Below are 26,958 nucleotides of genomic sequence, written 5' to 3'. Positions count from 1 at the left end.
GAAAATGGGCAAACAAAAGGCGGGGAGTAGTAAAAAAAAAAGCAGGAATATGAGAAGGAGGTGTAATAGGGAGATTTGAAGTAAAGAGAAAAAAACGGGTATGCTAGCGTGCATTGTATGAAAGTGAAATAGAGATTTATGATGTTTTGACAGAGAATAAAAAGATCATGCACAGTACCATACTGCAGTCATTGTCTTTTGCAGCTGACAGAGGGCAATTGTAGAAACATTATTTCCATATTGTGAATAGAATGTTTGCATAAAACATTGTGTGGCACATAGACAGTTTCCTCCTGTATTCTGCAAAAGTCACTGTTGGTCATTTCTTATATACTGTAAGAATATGTGTATGTGTGTTATAACTTGTAAATAACTGTACAGTGTGCGATATGAATACTTTTGGTAAGCCTCTTGTTTGGGTTTTGGCTTTAAAGGGTCTTCGAGTTCAGTCCACACTACCAACTTTAAAAGAAAACATAATAACAATAATAAGAATGGTAAAATGTATTGTACAACTTGTTTGCAGTTAAAAGCATTCTCTAGAGTCTCCTTGCTCCTTTATCTTTTTAAACATTTCTGCAGTTTTTTTCTACCCAAGTAGTGTGGGTAGTGCAGCATTGTCCATATTCAGGCTTGTGTTTTGGGCCTAGCTGTTTGTTAGTAGAGGCTGTGTGTCTGAGCAAATGTTCAAGGCCATTGTATTTCAGCCAAAGCCAGTATAGCATTTCCGTGAGAGTGAATTGTTTATGATCATTGGCTGATTGGGGTTACCTGGACTACGGCTTGGAGTACGCACCTCCATTGGTTCTTTCAAGCTTTTTTTTTAAAAGTTGTTTCAGGTTTCAACTTTGTTACTTAAGAAGTTAACTTGTGAGTGTTTCTGCCATTTCACACTGAGCTAATCGGAGGAAGGGCAGTGAGTCAACTGATCTGTGATATATAACATTAAATATCTTTTTTTTTGCTTCTTTTTATGAGTTATTTATAGCACTTTTATTTATACTTTTCTAGCTAGTTTCACTGTGTGTGAGGTATTAACTAGAAATTTTCTACAATTGTTAAGCATCTGGTTGGGTTTTTGTTCTGATTTGTTTCCCACCTTCCCTCCTTATTGGTATTCTGTTTTTATACTTGGTGGCTTTGCAGTTGCCCTCCCCAACTGTAAATTTGATCTGGGACACTCCTCCGAGTCTAGTGTGATTACCTCATTCTACCTAATCCAGGGAGAACATTTGAGAAGGCCAACCCACTTAGTTTCTGCACCTCCTTTCCCCTTTCCACGTAGAATTTTTTTTAAGTTTGTTTCCTGCCTTTCCTGTAAGTTGTCTAGTCCAGATACAGATTTGCTGTATCAAGGACTGTTTGTAAGCTTCTGAGCCCTCAAGCCTTTCTGTGTTGGAGGGAAGCCTTCTAGCTTAATTTTGTTTCTTAGAACTAGGTAGTTTTGTAGTTTCAGCACTCAAATCTGTTTCTTTGAGCTCAGCACTTGTTCAGACTCATTGTAAGCCCTAAATAAGCTACAAATTACTACAGCACTCAACTTTTCTCACTTGTCTAGAGGAAAACAGTTTTTAGTACTTAATAAATAAGCACCTATCCAGGCATGTCTAAGGGTCAGCTCCCAGTGTTTTCTCCTGTCTACCTGATGAATCTGGGCATCTTGGGGCAATGCAGCAATTGCCTCATGTACACAGACAGCCCTGTCCTCCTACCACCCAACACTACAACCTATGAGAGATGCACTTGTATAGCCAAACTGGAAGCAAAGCTCTCTTTACCAAAGACTGGACTAGACAGTCAAGAGGAGAAGGTAAACACTTGCACCACACCACACTCATCACATAGTCCCTCAAAACCTACACCACCATAACACACACCTACATTCATGGAGGCTCTCATTAAAAATCTACCCAAGCAACAGGGACCTCCAAAGCAGAAACGCAAGCAACCACCACCCCCCCAACACAACCCAAATGACACATAGCCCACAAACTCAGTGTGCCATTCAACCACAGCCCATAAGGCATAACATACCCAACACTCTATTCATAAGTGACTCTATAGTCAGGCACACTGATGTTCCACTCACCAGGCTAAACAAGGAGAAAGTTACTGTCAGCTGCCTGTCAGGTGCCAGGATCTGCTACATAACGCACGCACTCAGGTCACTTCACAGCAAGTACAAATATGACTCTGTCATTGTCCATGTTGGTGTGAATAACCTGAGATGTACCTCCCTGGACTACATGAAAAGAGACATGGAGGAGATGTATGATCCTAGCACCGAGTAGCATCCTGCCATCAACCAGAATGATACCGCAGTACAAGGACAAAATTATTGACTTCAACAATTGGCTAAGCTTCTGGTGTCATTCTAAGGGGATCCCAATATCTGTCTGCCTGGGATGACATGATCGACAAACCACAATGCTTTGCCAGAGATGGCCTGCACCTATCGCCCTTGGGATTCCGGATACTGGCTAAGGCACTAGCCACCCCTATAGTGCCTTTTTTAGGCAAGGTTCAAATGACAAAGTCACCACCATAACAGGTACAAGCAAGCAAAATCTGAGGGTAATGCTACTTAAAACTAGAAGTCTAAACCTCAAAATGCACTCACTCGAGGCACTCCTTAAAATGGAGAACATCGACATCTGTGCAGTGACAGAGACCTGGTTAAAGGCTCCAGAGAGCACCGCTGCATTACCAGGCTATAATTCATACCACACCTTTCGGCCACCTAACCTGGACCGAAACAGTAAAGGCAGAGGCATGTCTATATTCATTAAGGATATCCACACCTCCAGGCTAGTTGTGCAGCATAATGCATCTGAGATTATCCAAGTGCAACTAACTCTGGGCAAGACCACAATCCAAATTGTAGCTTGCTACAGATCCCCCACCATGCCCCAGGATTCCCACTCCTCATTTCTTGATACACTGGAAAATATTAGGGTACAACCTAACACCCTAATAATGGACGATTTCAACTACCCCACCATTAACTGGGAAAAGTAGTCGTGTACCAACTCTTGTGCTCCACATTTTCTGGAATTCATAAATTCCAATGCCTTGGATCAACTTATCCACACCCCCATCAGGGGTAGCAATATCCTAGACCTGGTCATTATCAACATGGGCAACCTGTGGTCCACACCATAGATCAATTCCTTGGTCTAATCCGACCACAAGCTAATCACCCTAGACATCCACATCCCACCTCCACCCCCACCCCCCATTAGGGAAACCATTGTAAAAAATTTTCTCCAAAGCCAACTTCACGCTTCTTAAGACAGAAGTGGCAACCTTCACAACACCCATGCTGACAGACAATAGAGGTACGACTGTTGAATCCTATACAAATGCACTTTATAAACACTTACATGAGTGCATGGATCATCCCTAACAGAACCAAAATTCTATCCTCCAAAGAAAGGAAGCCAATCTGGTGGTCCCCTGCCATAAACAAACTCTACAACAGAAGAAAGAAACTGTTGCAAAAAAGAGTAAAATCTCATGATTGGAGGAACTCCGTGATTAGCCTCAGTAGGAAGCTGAGATCCCTCATAAAATCCTCCAAAGCTAGTTACGAAAACAAAATCGCCACTGATTCTAAAGTTAACCACAAAGCATTCTATAGCTATGTCAAGAATCGCAATGGCAACACTCGGATCTGCTCTGAGTTACAGCACAATGGCACTAAATATACAGAGCTAACTGATATTGCCAACATCCTGGCAGATAGTTTCAGTGCTAACTTTACCCCTCTCTCATCCCCTGAAGGGCCCATCTCTATACTGGAAGAATGCAAAGTTCCTGTAATCACTGCTGCACAGGTAAAAAACACACTCTCCAAAGCCAAGAACACAGCATCCACGGGACCTGACAACATCCCAGGTTGCGTTCTACACAAACTACAGCACGAACTGGCACCCCACCTAAGTACCATGTTCAATCATAGCCTCACCTCAGGCTTTGTGCCCACTGAATGGTGTACTGCAACGGTTATCCCACTCCACAAAGGGAGAGCCACCACGGACCTTGGGAACTACCACCCCATTAGCCTGACAAGCCTGGTTTGCAAGGCTATGGAACGTATCATCATGGAACTTATAAACAATGACATTGGTAATCTCTAAACTCTGGACCCTACCCAGTTCGGGTTTGTAAAAGACAGATCATGTCTCCTAAACCTGATAGACTTCTTTGAAGCGGTCACCAAAGCCGTAGGTGAGGGTAAGGTGGTTCACACAGCCTATCTAGATCTCGCCAAGGCTTTTGACACCATCCCCCACTCTGGAATTATAGATAAACTCACTAAACTAGGTATAAATCCCTATGCCACAAGATGGGTTGCCAACTGGCTCACCTGACAGAACCCACACTGTGAAAGTAGCAGACTCTAAATCCAACTTCAGACCAGTGACAAGTAGAGTACCACAGGGTTCAGTCCTGGGTCCTCTCCTGTTTGATGTCTATTTCTCTGAAGTACAGGCTAACACAGAGGGTCTTTGGCTAACAAAGTTCACAGATGACTGCAAACTAGGAGCTATAATCAAAACTCCTAACAACGTGGACATCCTACAAAAGGACCTCACTGAGACAGATGCCTGGTGTCAAAGCTATGGCCTCAAGCTCAGTGCCAAAAAGTGCATTGTCATCCCTTTTGGTAGAAACTCTGTACCCATGAACTACCACATAAGCAGTAGTCTACTTAACACCGAAAGTGTGATAAAGAGACCTTGGGACACGGATGGACAGTAGTCTCTCCTTTGATAATCACATCGCCACAGTAGTCAGGAAATCCTTCTACTTGGCACACCTCATCACAAAAGGTTTCTCATACAGGAAAAAAGCGGTCATTGTTCCCCTCTACTCATCACTCATTAGAGCCATTATAGAGTACAACGTCCCTTTTGGTATGTACCTCACAAGACATCTATAACAACTGGAAAGGCCGCAGAAATACCTCACAAAAAGGATTACAGGCCTCAAACAGATGCCCTACGCAGACCATCTCAAAAAACTCCAGCTTCTCTGTCGTATATCACTTACTCAGAGGCGATCTCTGCCTAACATACAAACCTATGTCAAACCCAGAGCCGTTGGAAATGCTCCACTTAAAGAAATCCCAATCCCTCTGAGCTACACGCCATAGGGACCTAAACTTTTCACCTCAATAAACAGAACATGCTGGAGGGATAGATTCCTGTCCCAGAGACTTCCTATACTCTGGAACAAACTACCAATCTATATCAAACAAAGCTCCTCATTAGCACTCTTCAAGAAAAATCTTGATGATTGGATGGGAGATAGGAAATTCACCCCAGGGATCACTTCTGTGGCTCTGCTTGACAGGGGCACAGGAAAATAATTTTCTTGGGTGGCAAAAGCCAGGGTACCGTTTGGCTAGGCTTATATAGGCCCTAGGGCCAATAGCCTAGTACCTACCTATGAACCTATAAAATGCATATTTGTGTGTACTTGATAACAGTAAATCTTAGTGTAAAACTATTATGACATTCATGAAGGATGGCAGGAAAAATTAGGGATTTTGATGCAGTTCTGTGTTGGTAGCACTGGATTACTAAGAGTAATGAATTATTTTAATGAAAAAAAGAATGGATGAGCTCTCTACATAATATGGATTAGTTTCAGTTTAGGGTATAAAGCTGTTTAGGTTTGCCCCACTATCCTCTATTCACATTGCACTCAGAGGCAGGAAAATTTCTAGCTATTTTAATGAAAACAGGAGTTTTTTTAATCCTTTTCACATAAATAACTTCTTATTTATCAGTGAGCTCATAGTTGAAGCATTACATGTAAACAGTAGCAGTTGCTATTCTAATGCATTTTTTTTACTTCCACCTGCCTTTACCTTGTCCTGAGGTATTTTATTGGTATTGCATGCCATTCTAACTAACTTCTAATGTATGATGACATTTGAAAGAATTTTCTTGTAGACCTCCATGGTGGTTTCCACAAGGTTGTGTTCTGGAAGAATAATTGGAAAAGATTTGGACTGTAGAGTGTCATTCCTACATGTGATGTGCAAGATCCTTCCTGAAAATACATTTTACAATGAATATTCACACACCTCTGCTTACCTTTAACTAGAGGGTCTGTGTACAAGCACCAGTTGTCTACTGTATGCTTCTTACTCCACTAATGTACCTACTGTGCTCTTTTGTCTCTAGTGGGGTGCAGACAGTTGCAGAGTCTGGAAATACCTTCTGTGGAAGTAGATCCCTGTGGAGATCCCCAGTCCGCAGCTGAAGGGGCTGTTCTGGGACTGTTTGAATACGATGAACTCAAAGAAAAAAAGAAAACTGCAGTCACTGTCCAGCCTTTCAGAAGGTAATGTAGGTATTTTTAATCAAATAAAACACTGTCTTTAAGAAAAGTGTAGCCTGCAAATGAATGCCACTGATTAGCTATTTTGTAGTGACTTTTTGTAATATTTTGCCTTACAGTGATGCAGTAGAATAAATGGCCAGGTGTTACTTCAAGGGGTGTTCATTTAGGTATTTATCTAAAGTGCTCTGCCAGGAGCTTAGTTAATTGCTTGGATCTTGAGTTGGTACTTTTAAGATTCACTGATGCCACAGAATTCATGATATGTGGGAATTAGTCATAGGCTGGCATCTTTCGACTATCCTGACTCCCACAACAATGTAGACTTAAAGTTGGGCTAACTTCCACCCAGCAGGAGTATGTAGTCTTGCTTCAAAAGTAAAGAGGCAGTCAGCCTATACCATCCTCCATTATTTTTTGCAGGAAGCATATGCAGGTCTTGGCTAGAAATGTTGCTGTTGCCCAGTCTGGTTCTGGTCTTACAGCTCTGAATTTCATCAGTCTGTGAGATAATAATGTCTGTTTTTGCTTTGCTGATAAAATTTCTAGTGAAGCCGCATTTGTTTCCTAGGGCATGTCTTATGTAGACTCTGTGACTGCAGGTGTCAGCTCCTGTACTAAGATTACCATCCTTAGTTCTTGTTTTGCTTAGGAGAGTCTCATTTATTAGTTGACTGCTAAATATGTATGGATTTTATCAAAATACCCCAAAGAAATAGGCAGGCTGCATTCCCAGCTTTATTAAGGTAGAAAAAGTGGGAAGTCATACTGCAAGCTTCCAAACAATAGTATGCTTGTTCAGGGGAAGACAGGGCAGACAGAAAAGAACACTGCCTCAAAGGAGGCTGAGAGAGAAGACCCACAAAAAGGATGACTAAGAGAAGAAAACTGCTGTCCTTATGTCTGACAGGCCTGACGGCATCACAACCAATTCTCCAGCCTTTGTTTGTGGCATCTGATATTCCTTCCAGCCTCTGTGTGACCTCATCGGACGTAATCAAGGCAGTTCTAAATATGCCTTGTAAGGTTGAAGTGTGTATGATTGGTAATCTTGACGTTTTGCTCACAAGGCTATCCGGTGTCCTTTCTGGGTTGTTTGTGCAATGTGGTTAAAAAAAGATGAAGGTCTGACAGATTCAGAAAATGCATTAAGCCAGTTAAGAAGCACTATAGGTGGAGCTTTCTGCACCTCATGGATATGTCTCTGAAGCCTTATGCGCTTGAGTACCATACCCCCTCTGCCTTGGTATTTTCCTGTGTGTAGGTATCCCAGTCCAGGCAGACTTTAAGTAACTGGTGGAAGAGGTGCTTGCAGAGCAACAGTTAGCCATACATGTCCCTTTGGTGCCTTTCTCCTCCATATATGCTGAACTGCCCTGCATACTGGAGGAGGAGGAAGACATTGGCTACACCGTGCAACTCCCCTCATCAGTAAGCTGTGACTTTGACTGTAGAGTCTTTATCATTTGTGTCTTCACTCTAGCAAATGTATATTTTAGAAAAAACTCAGCTTGATGAGAGTATAGTTTTAAGTGGGAGACACAAGAAATGTTGAATAAAAAAAAATACTTGAACTTTTGGAAGATTAAAGGAATCCAAGCCCACCAAGGTCCCCCTGTCCTATTTTAGAGAAAGATCCGTGTATTGGACACACTTGACTTTGGGCAATTAATTGTTAGATGTACATGTTGTTGAGTCTTTCGGCTTTTCCCGGTTAGGGGTCGCCACAGCGGAACTGCAGTCCGCTAATGATTGGCAGTAGATTTTTACATGCCGAGTTTCCAGCCCTGATGCACAACCTTCAACGAAGGTACGCCCATTCACGCATGTCTCCACACAGAAGACACTCTAGCTGAGAATCACTCTAGCTGAGAATCTAACAGGACAACGTCTTACTGTGGGGCGACACCGCTACCGCAGCACCATGTGCATGAACAGTTAATTGTTAGGTCCTCTTTCTGTTTATGGATTTTGCTGCAGTATTTGCCCATGTGCATCTATCTAGAGAAATTGTAGAAGAATCCTTGAAATCACAGATTTCTCAGTTTTCCTAGATCTCTTAGTTGGTGGGGAAACGCATGTTAGTGTGGGAATGACACAAGGGATGTAACATCCAGAGCAGCTGTTAAGGTGTCTGTCATAAAGCAGCACACATGACTATAACTCCATATGCTCCCTAAAGATGTAAAGGAGGAATAGCGGAATGCCCCTCGGAACAAGAATTAAGTATGTCAAGCCAGGCAGATCTGCAGGAAACACCAAGGTTCTCCCTTCTAACCAGCCATGACACAGCAAGCGCCACCACTCCTTGTCTATGACTGCATAAACGATTGCAGCACATCTCAGTGAAACAGATATGGGCCACAGCAGATGAAGTAGCCATGCTGGATCAAATAAACACACAGCAATACTGTTTTGAGCACTTAATGAGAAACAAAGTCTTTGAACTGTGGACTTTCTTGCCATTATATTTACAGCACTACATGCAAAAGTGGACCTTTTTCAACATTATGTCCATGCCTAACAAAAGTAAACTGTTAACCTCAATTTTTACTGGGTTAGACTGTTTTGCTTGCATAGTTGTAATGCTATCCAAACACAGATATCTTAAGCTTGTTTTATACAGAATGTAGCAGCTGTTACAATTTCTCCTAATGTTGTTTACATTTTTGCCCCTCAGCTTAAGGATTCTGAACTTTTCATAGAACTGCACCAGTTTACCCCATAGACAGTTTTCTTAGCTGTTGCTTTAGGGATGCAAACCAAGCTCCAAAGTATAATGGCCACAAATATAACGATATAGCTGTTGCAGACTGCCTCTTGCTCACCCAGCTTCAGAAAACAGCAAAACTCCTACGTTGAAACCTTTGTCTTTGACGAGACTAAGGGAAAGTACTGGCTTTTTAGAAATGTCACACAGATGTCATCAGACCTTCTTGGGAGCACTGAAAACACAGCTCTACTTTAGCTACAATGTTTGTTTACATATTGCATTGAAAAATACAATGGTTGCAGACCTGTGCAGCATTTAATAAATGCCTGGAGGCAATCACATAAAAGGAGTGGTACAAAGGTTGCCACCAATGAACTTTAAATTGATTTAATTTAAATACACATTGAAAAGATATGCAAATGATATAAAACTGTTTTGCTTTGAGGGATTGCTGTCCTCTGGAGAGTAGCATTGTGGTGAGATAGGATGCATTGCCAATATTTTTAGTAATATTTTTCACAGTTATAGATACTTTGTATAATTGCACTTAGAATTCACATAATGCGCCACATATGGAGACATAGAGCTCAACCCATCATATCCAAAATGCAGAGTAGTGCATCTCATAATGTGGAACAAATGGGCAAGTTGTGGAGCAGTTACTAATAGCTTATTATGAGCTTCACCTAGGACATTCACATGATGGTTAAAAAGTCTTACTTGTAAGAAGTAATTTTGATGAATTAATATGCTTGATTATAATTTACTACATATAACCATTAAAAATTCTAAATACTGAATATGTCACTGATCCTTCCAGTGTGGAATTATGATGAATGTGGACTCAAAACGTGAAACATTCATCATGATGAGTTACACTTGAGATGTATGTATGGAGATCTCCCACTAAGGTGATCTGTAAGAGTAGCATTTTAAATGAAATAGTTGTACTAAGTTGTAGATGAACATACTTTTCTAGGAGTCAAGGTAAATGCTCTTGTTCAGGTGAGTACACTCATGTGGGCTAACCAGCAACTCAGCTTTTCTGTTGTCCACGTGCATGTAGGAAGTAATTGTGCATGTGTTTCGGGAGAACTGACTTCCAGTGCATGTCAGAGCAAAATGAGTTATTTAACCAATTAAAACTGGAGATAAACTCTCCTGTTGGCCTTAGTGAAGTCCGCATCAGATGGAGTTTAAAGATGGGACCTTTAAAGTGAGTGGGTGGTGTCCATTAAGTAAAATGTGGGATTTGTTTTGAAGACATCTTAGTGGATAGGAGGAGTGGTGAAAATATTTAACATTTTAAAGCTGTCTTGGAGTTGTGTAATATTTTTGTTTTAGTGTTTTTGAATTTTATATGCTGTGCTAAATTTCCCTGTCTTTGTTTTTATTTATTTATGTATTTATTTATTTATCTAGTTGGGTGGTGTTACTGGTAGTTTATGTGGTGTGGGACACTTGAAAACTTGTATTTATCACAGTAAAGCTTATATTCAATACATGAAAAGATATGTGGAGCTCTTTGCAATTTGAGTACTGTTATTAGAAGTAGACAAATGGTTCAGAATTCACAGAGCTGTCAAAATTACATGATGGTCAAAGGAGAGGGAATTAGCAACCCAAGTTCCAAGATGTTTGACATCACGTTTATGTTAGAGTGAAATATTATGTATGTCATATGCAGGGGGAGGATTTAATTTAAGCCCATTTTTTATTACACCAGGTATTTACTAGTGTTAAGTTCTTTTGTAAGTTTTGTGTCACTGGGAGACTTGACAATGACTCCCAATTTACAGTCGTCCAAAAACTTGGTTAGCCAGATATCTTGATTTGTCATTTGGGGATCAGGAAAGTTAATGCCAGAAAATAAGTTGTCCTGACACAGAGCTGCGTGAGACACCATTAGGTTACCTTCATACTCTGAGGCAACTGCTTACCTGTACTATGTAGGTCTCAGCCTTTAGACAGTTTGCTATCCATCTTACCACATAAAGATCTATTTGTAATGCATTAAGTTTGCTAACTGTGCTAGCATGGGGTATGATGTCAAAGGCCTTGGCCAGGTTAACATGTGCTTTGTGGACATGACTATTATCAACACGTTGTGTTACCCTTTCAAAGAAGTTAAGTAGATTTATTAAACATGATATACTTTGACAAACCCAAACTGCTGTGGGTCTAACCTGATAAGATTTTAGTGTTATAGTTTGTCTGGTCAGTTATAATATTCTCCATTGTTTTGCAAATAAGACTTGTGGGACCTGTAATTCCTAGGATCTGTGGTGGGGCCACTCTTCTGAAGTGGCATCATCTTAATAACCAAGACAATGTCCAATATGTTTTAAAAGCAATACTTTTAAAGTGAATGGTGTTTATGTAAAACATTATTTAGTATAGATTCTGAGATCTTGTTATGAAAAATCTTAAGATGTCAACGACTGTCTTTCTAAACATAATAGTTTTAATGAAGTATGGAATAAGCATATTTTTTTATTTATTGTATTCATTTCTTAATGGATATTCATTATTATTACTACAAGTGTATATTCTGTTACTAATGATTGGTGGTTGCATTACTTAGAACTGTAATTAAAGTTGAGATTTGATTTTTATTCATTTGTTCTGGAGAAATCACTGATATTAAGAGAAGAGAAAGCATTCAGCATTGTTGATGAAGTTGTCTTGAGTTCCATAACAGTGTAATGTTTCTATTTTAGTGCTGTGAGTTGTACATTCTGTGCCACATCTCCTGGCTTTGTTTTTTTTTTTTTTTTCTAAGTAAGATCAAGAGCAGGATGTGATTCTTTCTGTGGAACATGGCATCCCAGAGACACTTGTGTTGATGCAGAAGATGGATAGTGGTTTAGGTGATGCAGAAGATGGATAGTGGTTCAGGTGATGCACTAGAGTAAGAGAGTCCCACACAAGTTTTACCCTCATCTTAGCAACAATGTACTGTTTGCTTTACTACTGCACTTGCAAGCCATATAACAGTGGTCAGATGTAAATCCTCAGTGGGACTAAGAAACCGTGGTAAAATGTATTATTTTACTGCAGCAGTGCAAACTTGCCTTGTGACTGCCTGTGCAGGTAACTTGTACCCATCCTGCAGTTGTCTTACTGTGATAACTGTTAAGTGCCTTAAATTACATGATTGTTTTCTTTAATTTTTGGAGTAAATGAATGCATTTTAGTATAAGCAGTGTATTTATGCACTTTTTAATTATTGCACCGTTACCTTCTTATGGAGGGTGAAATGCTGTGTGCTGATTATGTCCATTACAGGAGATGTACAACTTCTTAATGCAGTCCTGGATGTAGTTTGCTGACTGCATCCTTCATGATTAACAGCAGATTTTTTAAGTAGTCACTGAGAAAACTTGTCAGCTTGGACAGCCAAACACCTCATCTTGACAAATCTTCTGAAATAACTAGTTATTTAAGACTCCACAGAGTTTGTATTCTATGTGGGTCAGCTTTGAACTCCAGAGTTTGTATTCTGTGTTGTACGTTTTTCTTTAATACATTTATTATGCAGCGGTCATCGGGAAGATCTGTTAAATTCTTGGTGTGTAAGTTGAGATTTTAATGGTTTCATATGCTCTGGTGGCACTCAGCTGATATTAAAAAAAAAAAAAAAATACCCAAGTCTGATCAGTGCACAAAACTTGAAAATGTTTATTTGATAAGCTGTGTTTGAACAAAAGAACCAAGCAGGGGTGTCCTCTTTCACCTTTCCCCTTTATTACTTGCTGTATATTTAAAGCCACTGGCAAAGATGATAAGAGACACACAAATTCAAGAATATTATCGGTGTGGTAATTAAAGAGTTGGCTCTATTTGCAGATGATATTATTTTGTCCTTGATAAATCCAGAAAAGAACATTCCAGTGTTGTGGAATATTTTGAGACAGTTTCAGTTCTTTTCAGAATCTAAAATTAAATGAAGATAAAAAGGGTATAGCAGCAAACTGTGTGCCCAAATGAGTTGGTTCAACAATGTCTGTATTTATGGGGACATAATAAGATGAAGTATTTGGGTCTATGTTAAATTATTGAATGATTGTTTCATCGAACAGCATTTCATTGGAAATACTGTTCATTGAACCCCGTACCCTCGTAATTATATATACCAACTCCAAGATCGCACTACATTGGGGAAAGGGCAGATTTCCTAATGGCTACCGAAATGCAATGTCGGGCAGAACTGTTCTATGAATGGCATGTTAGATAAAATGCCATTCAAAATGCCGTTTGATGATCTGATCATTTGATGAAATAACAGGGACCCAAAGTATTTATATCTGTGGATTAAAAAGGATTGTTATGTTAACTAAGGATATGTGGAAAGAGACTAATCAAAGGGTAATATAAAAATGAAAAACTATAAGCGATTGATTATGGAAACAAATAGTAAGAATCAAGCAGTGAAAATGTTTAGTCCCTTTAGTTTTCTAGACTGGTCAGGCACATTTTTATTAACCGGAGGAGAATTTGTGGACAGTAATTTAATAGAGAGTTGAAAGAATGTATTTGGGAGTGGAAGAGGGCACAAGTTAAATGGGATAAGTTGATCCTCCCCGTAGAACAAGGTGGTTTATGATCACCTGAGTTGGATGGATACTTTAGAGCTACACAGTTAAGGCTCGTATATGTAGCACAAGTAGAAGGCTGTGAATCGAATTGGAAAGGGATGATGATGAAATTGTGGAGTCTGAGAAAAAGTAGAATTTTGGATGCAGATCCTTAAGGAGAATAACAACTACACAGAAAGTTGCAGAAAGTGTTCTAAGAACTAACCCAGCACAAGAATGGAGAAAAGATTTGACCAATAGGAATGCCTGCAAGTAGAGGTATACAAACTAGAGAAGAGGAGGTTGGAATTCACTGGAGGAAAACTAGCAAGGGGAACCAAGGTACTGAAATCGGATAACTAAAGTGGGAAAGGTAATAGAGTGGGATGAGGCCAGGCAGAAGTTTAGATTGCAGGTAAGACACTGACTTCCCTGTCTGTGATTGTCAAGGAAGAGCAAACCTGCCTGGTGGACAACTGCCGCTAACGGTCTTTACAATAATAAGAAGAAATTGCTGCCCAAGAGTACGAGGCAGTGGGCCCTAAACTGGAAACACTCCCTCCTCAGCTTAAACAAGCAAACAAAGACTTCTTGTGAAGTCCTACTGAAGCAAATTACGAATCTAAATTAACTTCATCAACTAAGGGCAATCATAAGTCGTTCTTTAGTTACAGTTGTAACCTAAAAGGAAAGGTCCAGGTTTGCGCCAAACTGGTAATTGATACCACATAAACTGAGCCTGTGGACATCCCTAACCTGTTAGCCAACTGTTTCTGTGAAAACTTCACTCCCCTGTCCATGCCACACGTATTCTATCCATACCACCTGTCTTGTATCTCTAAAGAGCAGGTCGTAAATGTCCTGTCCAAGGCCAAAAACACAGCATCCATGGGACCTGATAGCATCCCTGGCTGTGTCCTACATGGACTCCAACAAGAATTAGCAATACCATTGGGTACTCCTTTCAGTCGTAGTCTAAGCACTGGCTTCATCCCAGCTGAATGGAAAATGGCCACTATTATCCCATTGCACAAAGGTGGTACTTCCACTGATCCTGGCAACTATTGACCTATTAGCCTGACTAACCTTATTTGCAAAGCTATGGAGCGAATCATCATGGACTTTATCAGCAAAGATATAGGTAATCTGCAAACACTTGACTCTTCTCAGTTTGGATTTGTCAAAGGAAGTTCATGCCTGTTAAACCTGGTGGACTTCTTTGAGACTGTCCCTAAAGCCCTGGATGAGGGGAAAATCTGTCCATACAACCAACCTAGACTTACCCAAGGCTTTTAACACTATACCCCACTCAGGCATCATTGACAAACTCACCAAGCTAGGTATCAACCCTTATATTGTTAGGTGGGTCACCAACTGGCTGAGAGAGCCCATACTGTCAAAATAGGGGAATCCACCTCCAACACCAGACCCGTAACCAGTGGTGTTCCACAGAGATCAGTCCTGGCACCTCTTCTATTCAGATGCTATTTCTCCAAAGTACAAGCAAAACTAAAAATCTATTGCTGACAAAGTTTGCTGACGACTGCAAACTGGTTGCAGTCCTAGAATCTCCAAATGATGTCAACATCCTACAAGATTGTCTTGCACAAACAAATGATTGGTGCCCAAGTCATGGTCTTAAACTCAATGCAAAAAAAATGTATTGTCATCCCTTTTGGTAAGAGTGGTGTTGCTGCTAACTACCACATCAGTTGCAACACCCTAAGTATGCAATCAGTAGTGACAGACCTAGGCACACAGGTTGACAGCAACCTTACCTCTGATCACCATGTCTCCACAGTGGTAAGACGCGCATTCTATATTGCTCATCTCATAAGTAAAGGCATTGTCTCCAGAAAAAAAGTTATAACCTCCCTGTACTCTTCACTCATCAGGCAAATAATTGAGTACAATGCCCCTTTTGGTATGTACCTTTCCAAGCACCTGCAGCAACTGGAGAGACCACAAAGGTTCCTCACAAGGAAAATTCAAGGTCTTCAGCATCTTTTCCTGTGTGGATCGGCTGAAATCGCTATCACTTTATTCCTTTTCATACAGACTACTCAGAGGCGGTCCCTGACCCTGCTTTATTGGTAATGCTGCATATCCACAAGTCAAATGGCACAATGGTTACTCACTCTAAAGATCTTTAACCTGGTATGTGACATTAATAGAACCTGCTGGGGGGATAGATTTGTCTCCCAGAGGTTACCATACCTTTGGAACAGACTCCTACTTCATGTCAAACAGAGCACCTCATTGGCCCTCGTCAAATGCAGGCCAGACAATTGGATGGGTAACTGTAAATTCACCCCGGGGGTTCCACCTGTGTCTCTCTTGGATGGGGCAATGGGTGCTGATCGTGGAAACGGGGGTAACTTGGCTAGCCTTGTAAAGGCCCTAGGGTTATTAGCCTTTGAACTTCCTATGATCAAAGTACAGGCAAAGAGAAAGGGGTGGGGGTTCTAAGTGAAAGGCCAGCTATGGTAAGAGTTTTTAGTCAAGTCTAGAACAGGAGTTGCTGTTAAAATAGGGATAATTAGTAGGGCATACAAAGTACTGCATGATAAGTGTAAGAATCATTCAAGAGAGGTTAGAAACGATTGAAGAGAGATTGGAAAGGCAGTTTACAAAGAAATAATGGGGAGGACATCCATATGGCTCCTAATTTTGTAGCAAAGTCCAGAAGGTTTAAGACTCTCTTGATTGGAAGTGTTTTTGATTTTTGAAGGTATTTCTATACCCTCGGCAGACTCCAAATATTTTTTTTGTCAGGGGGATAGGAAATGCTGGAAGTGTGATGGAAAAGAGGCGGTAACTAGAAACCTTTTTATAGGGAGTGCAGTGACTTGGCAGATTTTAAACATTTCCTTCAGAGTACTTTCCAAGAAATGTTGACAGAGCAAATGTCTGTAGCTGAGGAAATGTTTCTGTTGAGCTGGGACACAGGCTCTGAATTACCTAAGCATAGTAAATCCTTAAGTTTAATGCTGTTAGCTGTCAAAAAGCAGTTACTAGAAGATGAAAATAGATAAATGAACTGTAATTTAAGTACTGAATATCTTAAATGAATTAATTAAAATTTAGAGGTTTAATGAAAGGCAGGAATTGAGCAATTTATGCAATGTTGGATTGAACAATTGTTAAAAAGAAGGAAAACGTATGTAACGTATAATGCATAAACATGACAATTTAGTATGGCTTGTCTTCTATTATTGTACGTGTGCCTACATCTGAAGTGATAATTTAAATAAAGGCGTTTTAAAAAAGGTTGTAAAATTTAGAAAAGGTATTTATTCTGTTATTATCAGCCAGCTGTTATGGCAGCAGACTGAGGTATTTGGCTCCAAAGATTTGGTTGATTCATATTGTAGATGACAAAAACTTAAATGGTATGTGTAGAATAGTTTTTGATGGTTGCTAACTGAAAGAAGTTCAACCTGAATCAGTTTGGTCTATTTTGGTGTGTATTGTAGCAAAGAATCAGTTCATCTGTAATGCTGACTTTTTTTTTTTTTTTTTTTTAAGTGTGTGTGAGAAAAGATTCGTTATGCAATATAGTATTGTGGGGTAAGTATGCATTATGTGCAGTGTAGATGGACAGGGTTTGATTTTAAAGAAGTACAAACTTGAAATGAAAAAGGAGCAAGGACAATGGTAAATGTAGCTCATCAGCGTCTGAAAATAAGATTTTTGTCTTTATTTTTTTCTTTTCAGCACTGAAAATGAAGCCTGGCAGAAAGGAGTTATGTATGCTGAAGGACAGAATCTGGCTCGTCGTTTGATGGAAACCCCAGCAAATCTTATGACTCCGACTATTTTTGCAGATAAGATTCAGCAGAAGCTCAGCTCTTTGAGTGGCAAAGTACAGGTTCATATAAGGTAAATACTGTAATTCTATTAGAGTTGATAGTTTCATTACCAAAATGTAAAAGAATTAAAAACTATTTGGATGTCGTATGATTATTAAGCATGTTTTATTTAAAGAAGAAAGTAATTGAAGTTTTTATTTTCATGAAGTCTTGGATGTTGTAAAGATGAATGCACTTAATTATCAAAGTCATTTTATTTTATGGTCATGTAATTTTTTATTGCAGTTTTAAGTTACGTTTCGTGAGATATTTATGCTGTAGCATTTTCATTTTTTTGTAAATACCTCAGTGTGATGTTTATCCATTTGAATTGTACAGCTGTGGTTTGTTGTTATGTCTTTCGGCTTTTCCCGGTTAGGGGTCGCCACAGCGGAACTCCGGTCTGCTAATGATTGGCAGTAGATTTTTACGTGCCGACTTGCCAGGCCTGACGCACAACTCTCAACTTAAAGCAAATTTAAGCATTTCATGTTCTAAAGAAAACATGTTTCGTGTCTGTTACAGGCTGTACAGCACAGTTTACCAACATTTGTGGGCAGAATTGCTAGGCCCAAATTCTGGTTAATTCTATATTTTAGATTGAAGAGTCAGTTTTCCCAGATTTCTTTTTTTTGACGTCTACATTCTGTCAGCATTACTTGAAACAGTTGCAAAGTGCTTCTACCAAGGCAGATGGTGTTGAGCAGGCAGTTTTTCTTTAAAATTAGTTCAGCTGTTAATTCTACTCAGTGTGAAGTTCAGAAACAGATTCTTTAAAAGCATACATTGCCTCACTTCGAGTTCATTTTTACAGTTATTTTATTATTTATTTATTTTATTTTACATTTGTTGACTGGGAAAGTCCGACTGGATGCATGTCCATTTTCAGTGGAGGCTCGAGGAGAAAAGCTCCACAGTTAAATTTTAAGGAAAATATAAGGTGTATTCAGAATCATTCAAATTTACATAGTATCAGACTTAACATTGACTAGTAACATAGCATTGAAGCTTAAGATTTAACATATTTACATCGAATGAGCACTTCTTTTACAGTTTTAGCTTGAGGCATTACATAATAGTGAACATTGTTAGTAGGGGTTGCATTTTTTGCTTTATACAGTTGACTTATGAGCAAGTTAGCCACAGTAGTGAGTATAGATACAAAGAGAGCAAAGATTAGACATAGGAGGGAGTATAGTAGCAGGAGAAGAGACAGAGATGGAAAACTGGATAACAAATCAAGTAAGAAAAGCAGTAGGAGTAAGTAGCTTAAGTATAGAGTAAGAGTAGAGGTGTAAAGAGAAAAGTGTAGTGGATAGATAAGTTCCCTAGCAGTGACATATGGGTATTGACTAAGGGGTTAGAATTAGAGGTGGAGCTGGAAGGAAGCTAGAGAAGTTGTATTCTTTTAGTGATGAAACTGAAGTCAGAGGGCAAGAGTAAGGGGAGGGGTCGGCCAGGTGGGGAACATGTGCATATCCATGTGTGTTTTAGGTATTCTTTAGGAGTTGATGATAAAACCATCTGTCCATGATTTTTGGTTAGTTGCATTGATGGCATACTGTAGCTTGACCTGCCAGCTGTTTTTGAATATGAGTGCAGGCTGTTAGTCTGAATGAAAATGCTTATCCAGTCCTGCACCTGCAGTAAGGAACCTTTAATTTTACTAGTTATTTTTTAAACCTTGTTGTGGCCAGTGTGCACACCTGCAAGGGCTGCCCCCCAGGCAATGATAGCTGTGTCTATTGCCACTGGGTGGGATAGCTTAACAATATACTTGCAGTATCTTGTTCCAAATAGATCTGCCTCCACACTGAATACTTGTAAAGCAAGGCAAGTACCATTTACTTGGTGTATTTTATCCCCCAGATTTACCTTCCTTTGTATTAGTTGCACACCAAGGTCATAAAGTAGTGTTTCTGCAACTAACTGCTTACGCTCCTAATTTCCTGCTTCTACCTCTTCCTTGCTTACACTTAAATTACAGCTCCAAGGCTTCCACTTCTTATGCTGATTGCTTTTCTTTGCAGTCTTCTGTGAGGGGGTGGGCCAGATCTCTACCTTCTTTTTCTGGTTATACCTTCCCCCATTTGTATCTCCCTCCTCCCCCATGCACATTAACTAGTCTATATTAGTGAGTATCCCTGAGCGGCGCCATTTTGAAAGTTATCCTTTGGCCTGCTTGTTGTAAGGAAGCTTCCCCAGACCCTTTTCAGTTTGCACACTTGCAAGTAAGTGCCTGCAAGTGTTTAAGCTCTTTTCAAATGTTTGTGGTGCACCTGGTTTAACAGGCATGTTTATGTTTTCCGACTGAAGTACTTGGCTAACTTTATGTAGTCTAGGGATCTAACTGACATAGTGATTGGTTTTACTACAAAAACTGTTTACTGTTACATATGCTGTTATGCTCACAATAGTCTAAGGGACTAACTGAAGCTGTGACTGCTTTTACTACATAAACTGCTGTTAAATATGCTGTTATGCTTGCAAGAAATTTGGCTGGAGACTTGTGTTATGTAATGCATACAACAACTACAGTACGTTCTCCATACTTTCCTTACCTCTGAACTTACCTACCCAATACCACTGATTGTTCTTCACAAACTTGCCTTCTTCCCTCTCCTTGGCTCTACCCGCTCCATTCGCCCTGCAGGCTCACTTCACTCCCCTACCCCCAATTCTCACCCAACCCCAGTGCTCCTACACTTATTCTAGCCATAAGTCCCCTCCCCCTGTCTCACCCAATCCACTCTCATCACCTCACTATCCCCTCCCATACTCACACCCCTCCCCATCCTTAATCCTTAAAGCTCTAGATAAAGTTCCATACTCCTACACTGTCACCAATAATCCTATTACATCCTCAACACCTAACCCCAACTATTCCATTATACCTAAATCACACCATGTCTCTTCAAACCATTCTCATCCTTTCCCTTAGCCTACTACTCCTAATACTGCTATACCATGCTACCTCCTATTCCTCTTGCAAACTACCCCTTCTTTCCTATCCCTTCTTCACCCCACCATCATCCCTAACACACAACTCTGCCACATCTCATTTCCACACTATATCCTTCTCCCTAGTGCTTCCAAACCCACTTCTCTGCTTTAAACTAAAACTCCTATCCTCCTCAGTGAAACATCATATTCCCAAAGCTCTGTTGTACCTCACACCAAACTCTAGGAGCAAATCCAAACCCCTGCTCTCATTCTCATTTAACTGGCTATGCCTAGCAGGAGACATGCAACTCAACCCAGGACCTAGTACCAGCAGCAGTCCATCTCCCCCTGTTACCACCCATGCTGTCAATCCTAAATACCTCAAGATCTTGACCATCAATACCCAGAGTCTAAGAAACTAATTAGCCCACTTCCACACTTGGCTATCCCATACCCAACCTGATATAGCAGCTGTTTCTGAGACATGGCTAAAACCCAACATTTCAGACACTGAAATACTACCCCCTGGGTTTCAAGTACTTAGCCAAGACCAGCTAAAAAAGAAGGGTGGAGGAGTAGCCTTAATCTACTCTAGCGTACTCTCCATCACTCCCTACCAAAATCCTATTCCGCAATTCAACAATGCTGAACTAGGCATCGGAAATCTCAAACTAAATAACCAGAAAAGCATTTGTGTTATAGCCCTCTATACCCCCCTCCCCCCGGAAACAACATTAACACACTTGAGAAAATTCTTCTATGGGCCTCCTATAATATCAAGCTTGAGACGTACATCGTAGGAGATTTGAACATTGACTGGAACAAAATTACTGCCAATAACCCCACCATTTCAATCAATCTGTGTAATTTCACTCAACTCACAAATGCTGTAACCAGACCTAATAAAAATAACCCCTCCAAGCTCCATACTGGACTGGATCCTTGTCTTCCACCCAAACAAAATCTACCACACTGGCACCTTACCAGACTGTATCAGTGATCACTTACCAGCCTTCATCCATAGAGCAACCCCTTCCTCTACTGATCTACACCAGTATGTCCATACTCTGAATCTCAACAACTTTAACCCTACAACTTTTTTCCAGTTCTCTCAAACTGATGAATTGGGACACTCTAAAAACTCGACCTCTGGACAGTGCCATCAAATTCTTCAACTCAACCTTCTTAGACACTCTTATAACTCCCAAACCCCTCCAAGAATAAAACGTATAAAAGCCAATTCCTCCCCTTGGCTTAGAAAAATACCAAAACACTCATGCAACAAAGGGACAAGACCTGGAAACTCTACCATCGTAATGGACACCCTGACACCCTTCTTAAATATAAAAAAACTTCACAACTTAGCCAAAAAACGTATCATACAAGACAGAAAAGCATACTATATCAAACTCCAGTCTAACCACTCCTCTAACCCCAAACACTTCCGGAAATCCATCAACTCACTTCTCAACCCAGGCACCAAAAACAACCCTTGCCCTGACACTAGTAAATCTGACCCAGAAATAGATACTCTGTTCAACTCCTTCTTTACTAACTCTATGGCAGAACTCACTAAAACATTCCCAAACAACACCTCCCCCCAAATCAAACCCTCTGTCCAACATTCCACCCCAAACACGCTAAGCCTTGCTCCAATGCCCCTGACAATATCCTCTCACTCTTTTTAAGTATTGCAGCAGACAGCATTGCCATCCCCATTAGCATACAAATCAACAGATCCATACAAGAATCATATGTCCCCAAACTGTGACGTGTAGCCTTTATCCTACCCCTCCATAAAGGAGGCAAAAATAATATCTCCAACTTCCGACTCACAGCGATTCTCTCCCCATTATAAAAATTCTTGAGAAATGCATCCACCTCCAGCTCATGACATTCAGTACACAAAACCAATTCCTCGCCCCAACACAACATGGGTTCCGTCCTGGCCATAGCATAATAACAGTTCTTCTCTCTTTTCTAGACATCGTAAACCATGCCCGTGACTCCAGAGAACTTGTATCCACAGTTCTCCTTGACCTCTCCAAGGCTTTCGACACAGTCTCCCATATCCACCTTCTTGACCATCTTTCCAATCTTAACCTCTCACAAAACATCATTACCTGGTTCAGCAGCTACCTCTCTGACAGATCTCAGGCAGTAAAATGGAAGACTGGCACCTCAGCCTTCCTTCCCACCCCAACCGGGGTGCCCCAGGGATCCATTCTTGGCCCTATGCTCTTCAGTATCTTCATTAATGATTTACATGCAGCCATTCCTAACACTAAGATAGTATAATATGCAGATGACTCAAATTTAGTTTGCTTTGAATCAAACCTTCCTGAGTTCCAAAGAAAAACTCAAACTGCCTTCTCAACTACTGAGAACTGGATGCTCCAAAATCACCTCTCTTTGAATGCCAACAAATCAAAGATCCTTCTCTCCCTCAAAATCTATCCGCCTAGGCAAAACCTCTTTCAAGATTACAAGTCTTGCCAACTCCACTATATAAGTTGTTCCTTTTGCTAAACATCGTGGAGTTACTATTGACGAACACCTAAAATTCAATAGCCATATTCAGCTAAATATAAAGAAAACCCATCAGAAACTTGGCATGCTGTACAGAAACTCCCACTTCTCTTCCCCTCAACAAGACGGACCCTCATCACTACCGTCTAACTACCTTCACTAATGTATGGTGCTCCCCTAATAACCAACCTGTCTTCCTCCATCTCTTCTGAACTAGAATCCTGCTACAATAAAATCTCAAAGTTCGCCACCTCTTCCAAATACTCCACTCACCACTGTAAACCTCTCCACCAGCTGCAATGGCTAGAACTCCCAAACTACCTTGACTACGTCCAACTCATCACCACTTACAAGCTTATTTTCAAACCAACTATATGCCCAGCACTAACAAACATCTTAACATTATACACCCCAAGCAGAACTCTAAGATCTACCCACCAAAATCTAATCTCTGTTTATAAACCAAACCGTCCCGCTGGTCAGCTTCTCCTATCCTTTTCCGTCGCCAAAAAATGGAATTCTCGACCTCCATCTCTAAGAATTTCTGAGAACTCTGAACACTTCAAAACTCAGTTGCATTTTTACCTCTCCCAAAAATGGAAATGCTGGCAGAAAAAAAAATTCCTTAGCTGCTAAAGGTCTTCCCAGGTGCAAACAAGTGAGAAAAAAACAGAAAATATTCCTGAGTTGACCACCACAGAGCTAGAAGATAGCGTTATAACCTTAATGTTGAAAATTTAAAACTTTAGGCTTTATTTAAACATAAAACTTCATTTAAAACCAAAGGGTTAAAAAGAAGAAAAGCGCTTTCAACCTATTCAGGCCTTCTTCAGTTCAATAAATCTTTTAGGTTTATCCTGAATGTGTTAAACATCTATGTACCTATCAGGAACAATTATTTTGGACACGCCTTCAGTAGCTTCAATTCACTATACACTTAAAGAGCAAAAGCTTTCCTCAGATAATCAGCTAATGGATATACGCCGATTTTTTTTTTTTTAACCTAGGTTTAAGGGGAACTACAGCATTTAACCCTGGATACTTGTGTGCTCTGAGGTTAGTGATCCATTTTATTTCTCTGGTTTCTGTTAGATTCTTAACATCTCCTCCTCTGGGACTTGGTATAATTATATCCACAGCTTGGAAGTAGAAAGAATGTATAGGAAAACATTTCACATGGTTGGCCAAACTATTTTGAACTTCTTCATGTAAAATATCTCTAAGGTGCCGTAAAATATGGTCCTTGAAGCGTTGGTCCATTTTCCCAATATAAAATGCTGTACACTGTTTACAGGTCGCTAAGTATACTAGATGTTTGGTGTTGCATGTGGCAGATGCCTTGAAATTGTATTCTTTGCCATTTACTTGATGCCTAAATCCTGGAACAGGATTAATATTTGGGCATGCTTTGCATCTCCCACATTTTCTCATTCCTGTTTGTTCAGGGAATCTTTTATGATGACCATCTTTATGGCAAAGTAACTGGTTCAAGTTCTTTTTATTTTTATAAACGGATATTGTTTTTTCTCCCACTAATACTTTTAAGCTTCTCATCTTCCAGGAGTATCGGCCAATATTTATTAATAATTTCACAAATTAGCTGATTACCTGAACTGTAGGTGAGCAAACAATTAATCTTCTGCCCTTGCTGGTTCTCTTGGGGTTTAGTTTTGTATTTATCATCAGATGCTGTTAAACAGTAAGGACATCCTTTAGTCTTTCTGAAGGTGTTATGATCTATTGGTTTATTCAGATCTGATTCTTTATAGCCTCTCTTTCTAAGATGTCCTTTAAGCAATTCACATTCCTCCTTAAATATATCTTCCTCAGTGCATAACCTAGATAGGCGCCTCCTTTGATTTTCCATTATATTCTTGTAGATATGACTTGGGTGCCTACTATGGCAATATAAATAATGGTTATGCCAGGTTTCCTTGCGATGTACTCCTGTTCTGAGACCTTGCTTAACATCATAGCTAATTTTAACATCCAAGAAGTCAATCTCTTTATCTGAGTATTTAACTGAAAGTTTAAGGAACTCTGTGGTAGAGTGCAAATAGTCTATGAATGCTTGCAATTCTATGACCTGCCCAGTCCACACAATAAAAAATATCATCCACAAAGCGCTCATAAAATAATAAATGACTTCTCCATGGATTCTTCAAGCATATTATATTTTGCTGTTCCCAATATGCAGGTACCAAGTTCGAGTAGGTGTTGGCACATAGTGTGCCCATTGCCACCCCCCCATGTTTGTAAGTAGCACTTATCACCATAAAGAAAAATGTTGCTGTGAAGAATGATATTTAATAAGTTGCAAATAATGTCAGCATTAAACTTCAGTTCATGTGCTAAAGATCTTACTGCTTCGATCCCATAGTCAGGAGGTATTACCGTGAAAAGATTAACATCCAATTTTACTAAGAGCACCTTAATTCCCTGTTAGATTGCATTCATTTTATCTGACAGGTGTCTTAAAAAAGTACCAGTATCTCTGATTATGGAATGTATTCTTGATAGTTGCTGCTTTAACTCATTCTCAACATACATGGAGAGGGGTTCAGTCACCCAACCTCATCCCACCACAACTGGTCTTAATGGTGGGTCCTACGAGTGTTTATGGACCTTTGGCAAGCCACTTATAGTTAGAATAATAGGATGGTCCACACTAATAAATTGTACAGTTCTTGATTAATCCTACGCTCCATGAGTAATGCATAGATGTCATCATTTACTTGTTTTATTTTTCTTTCCCATACATTTTGGGATATAATTTCATATGTTCTGTTATCCTGTAACAAGAATGGCATCTTTTTTCTGTAGCATTCAGCTCCCATTACCACAAAAGCTCCACCCTTATCAGCTGGTTTAAACACCAAGTCCTGCCTTTGTTCTTAATTGGATAGCACTTTACTCTCATCTGATGTCATATTCACAAAGCGCCTTTTGTTCTTTTGGTTTCCCTATTTCATTTTCACATAGGCGGACAAATGTTTGCACAGTGGGATGATTAACTGGAACAAATTGACTTGTTTTTCTGTATGTCTGTTCATTAGTAGAAGAGCTATTCCCAAAAATCAATTTTAGAGTTAAACTCGTACCAAACATTTTTATATCAACATAGAATTCATTTAGGTCAGAAGTTAATGAGGGGATAAATGTCGGTCCTTTAGACAAAATACTAATACTTGCTTTATCCAGGTATTCATTTGACAAGTTAATCACCAAGGACTGTTCTTCTGAAATCTCTATTAAAATTTCTTCCTTTTTCTTTCTTGACTCTAAGTTCGACCAGTTCTCTGAAACCTGTCTCTTACTGGGACAGGAAATTGGTAGTGAAAAGGGGTATGGTTAACCCCTACCTTCGGTATAGTGCCTGTAGAAGTACTGGGCACCAAGTTAATATGTGTGGAATGCGGCTTTAAATTTGCCATAGTAACAGAAGAAGGCCTGAATAGATTGAAAACACTTTTCTTCTTTTTTACCCTTTGGTTTTAAATGAAGTTATGTTTAAATAAAGCCTAAAGTTTTACATTTTCAACATTAAGGTTATAACGCTATCTTCTAGCACCATGGTGGTCAACTCAAAAATGGAAATGCAGTTGCACTCCATCTAACTAACCTGCCTAATACATAAATACTTTAAGACACACAAAGTTTGTTCTTCATTACACACTATTGATTAACCCTATGTACTGCCTTCATGCTAATACTACCTCTGTACCACTCTCAGAGGAATTAAACCTCTGTATTAATTTAACTCATGCTAATATTCATGCATAAAGAACTCATCCATGCTAATGTTACTTCTATAGCATTCTCAGATGATTTAAACCTCTGTATTAATTTAACCTTGTACTACTGTTCTCAACCACATCCTTCTCCAAGCTGCTGTTTTGTTTAGTTTTTGCTATTTTGTATGTAAAATTTGCTTAGTTTGTTTCTGTTTCCACTATGTAGTGTACTTCATGTTATGGAGCTTGTACTAGGT

The 26,958-nt window shown here is 39.8% G+C and overlaps 1 protein-coding gene across 4 annotated transcripts in view; it reads left to right on the top strand.

The window, feature by feature from the left end:
* LAP3 (leucine aminopeptidase 3) overlaps positions 1-26,958 on the top strand; it is a 528,883-nt gene that overhangs the window by 204,420 nt on the left and 297,505 nt on the right. For all 4 annotated transcript variants that reach the window (XM_044062186.1, XM_044062189.1, XM_044062188.1 and 1 more), the window contains exons 5-6: positions 6,198-6,357; positions 17,362-17,526. In XM_044062186.1, the coding sequence (XP_043918121.1) occupies positions 6,198-6,357; positions 17,362-17,526 (325 nt within the window). The remainder of the gene's footprint in view (positions 1-6,197; positions 6,358-17,361; positions 17,527-26,958) is intronic.

This window comes from Protopterus annectens, chromosome 2.part1, assembly GCF_019279795.1.
Source record: "Protopterus annectens isolate FY-2018-M chromosome 2.part1, PAN1.0, whole genome shotgun sequence".
Lineage (NCBI taxonomy): Eukaryota > Metazoa > Chordata > Ceratodontiformes > Protopteridae > Protopterus > Protopterus annectens.
Note: the sequence above shows the minus strand (reverse complement) of the source record. Positions and strands in the feature narration are given on the sequence as shown.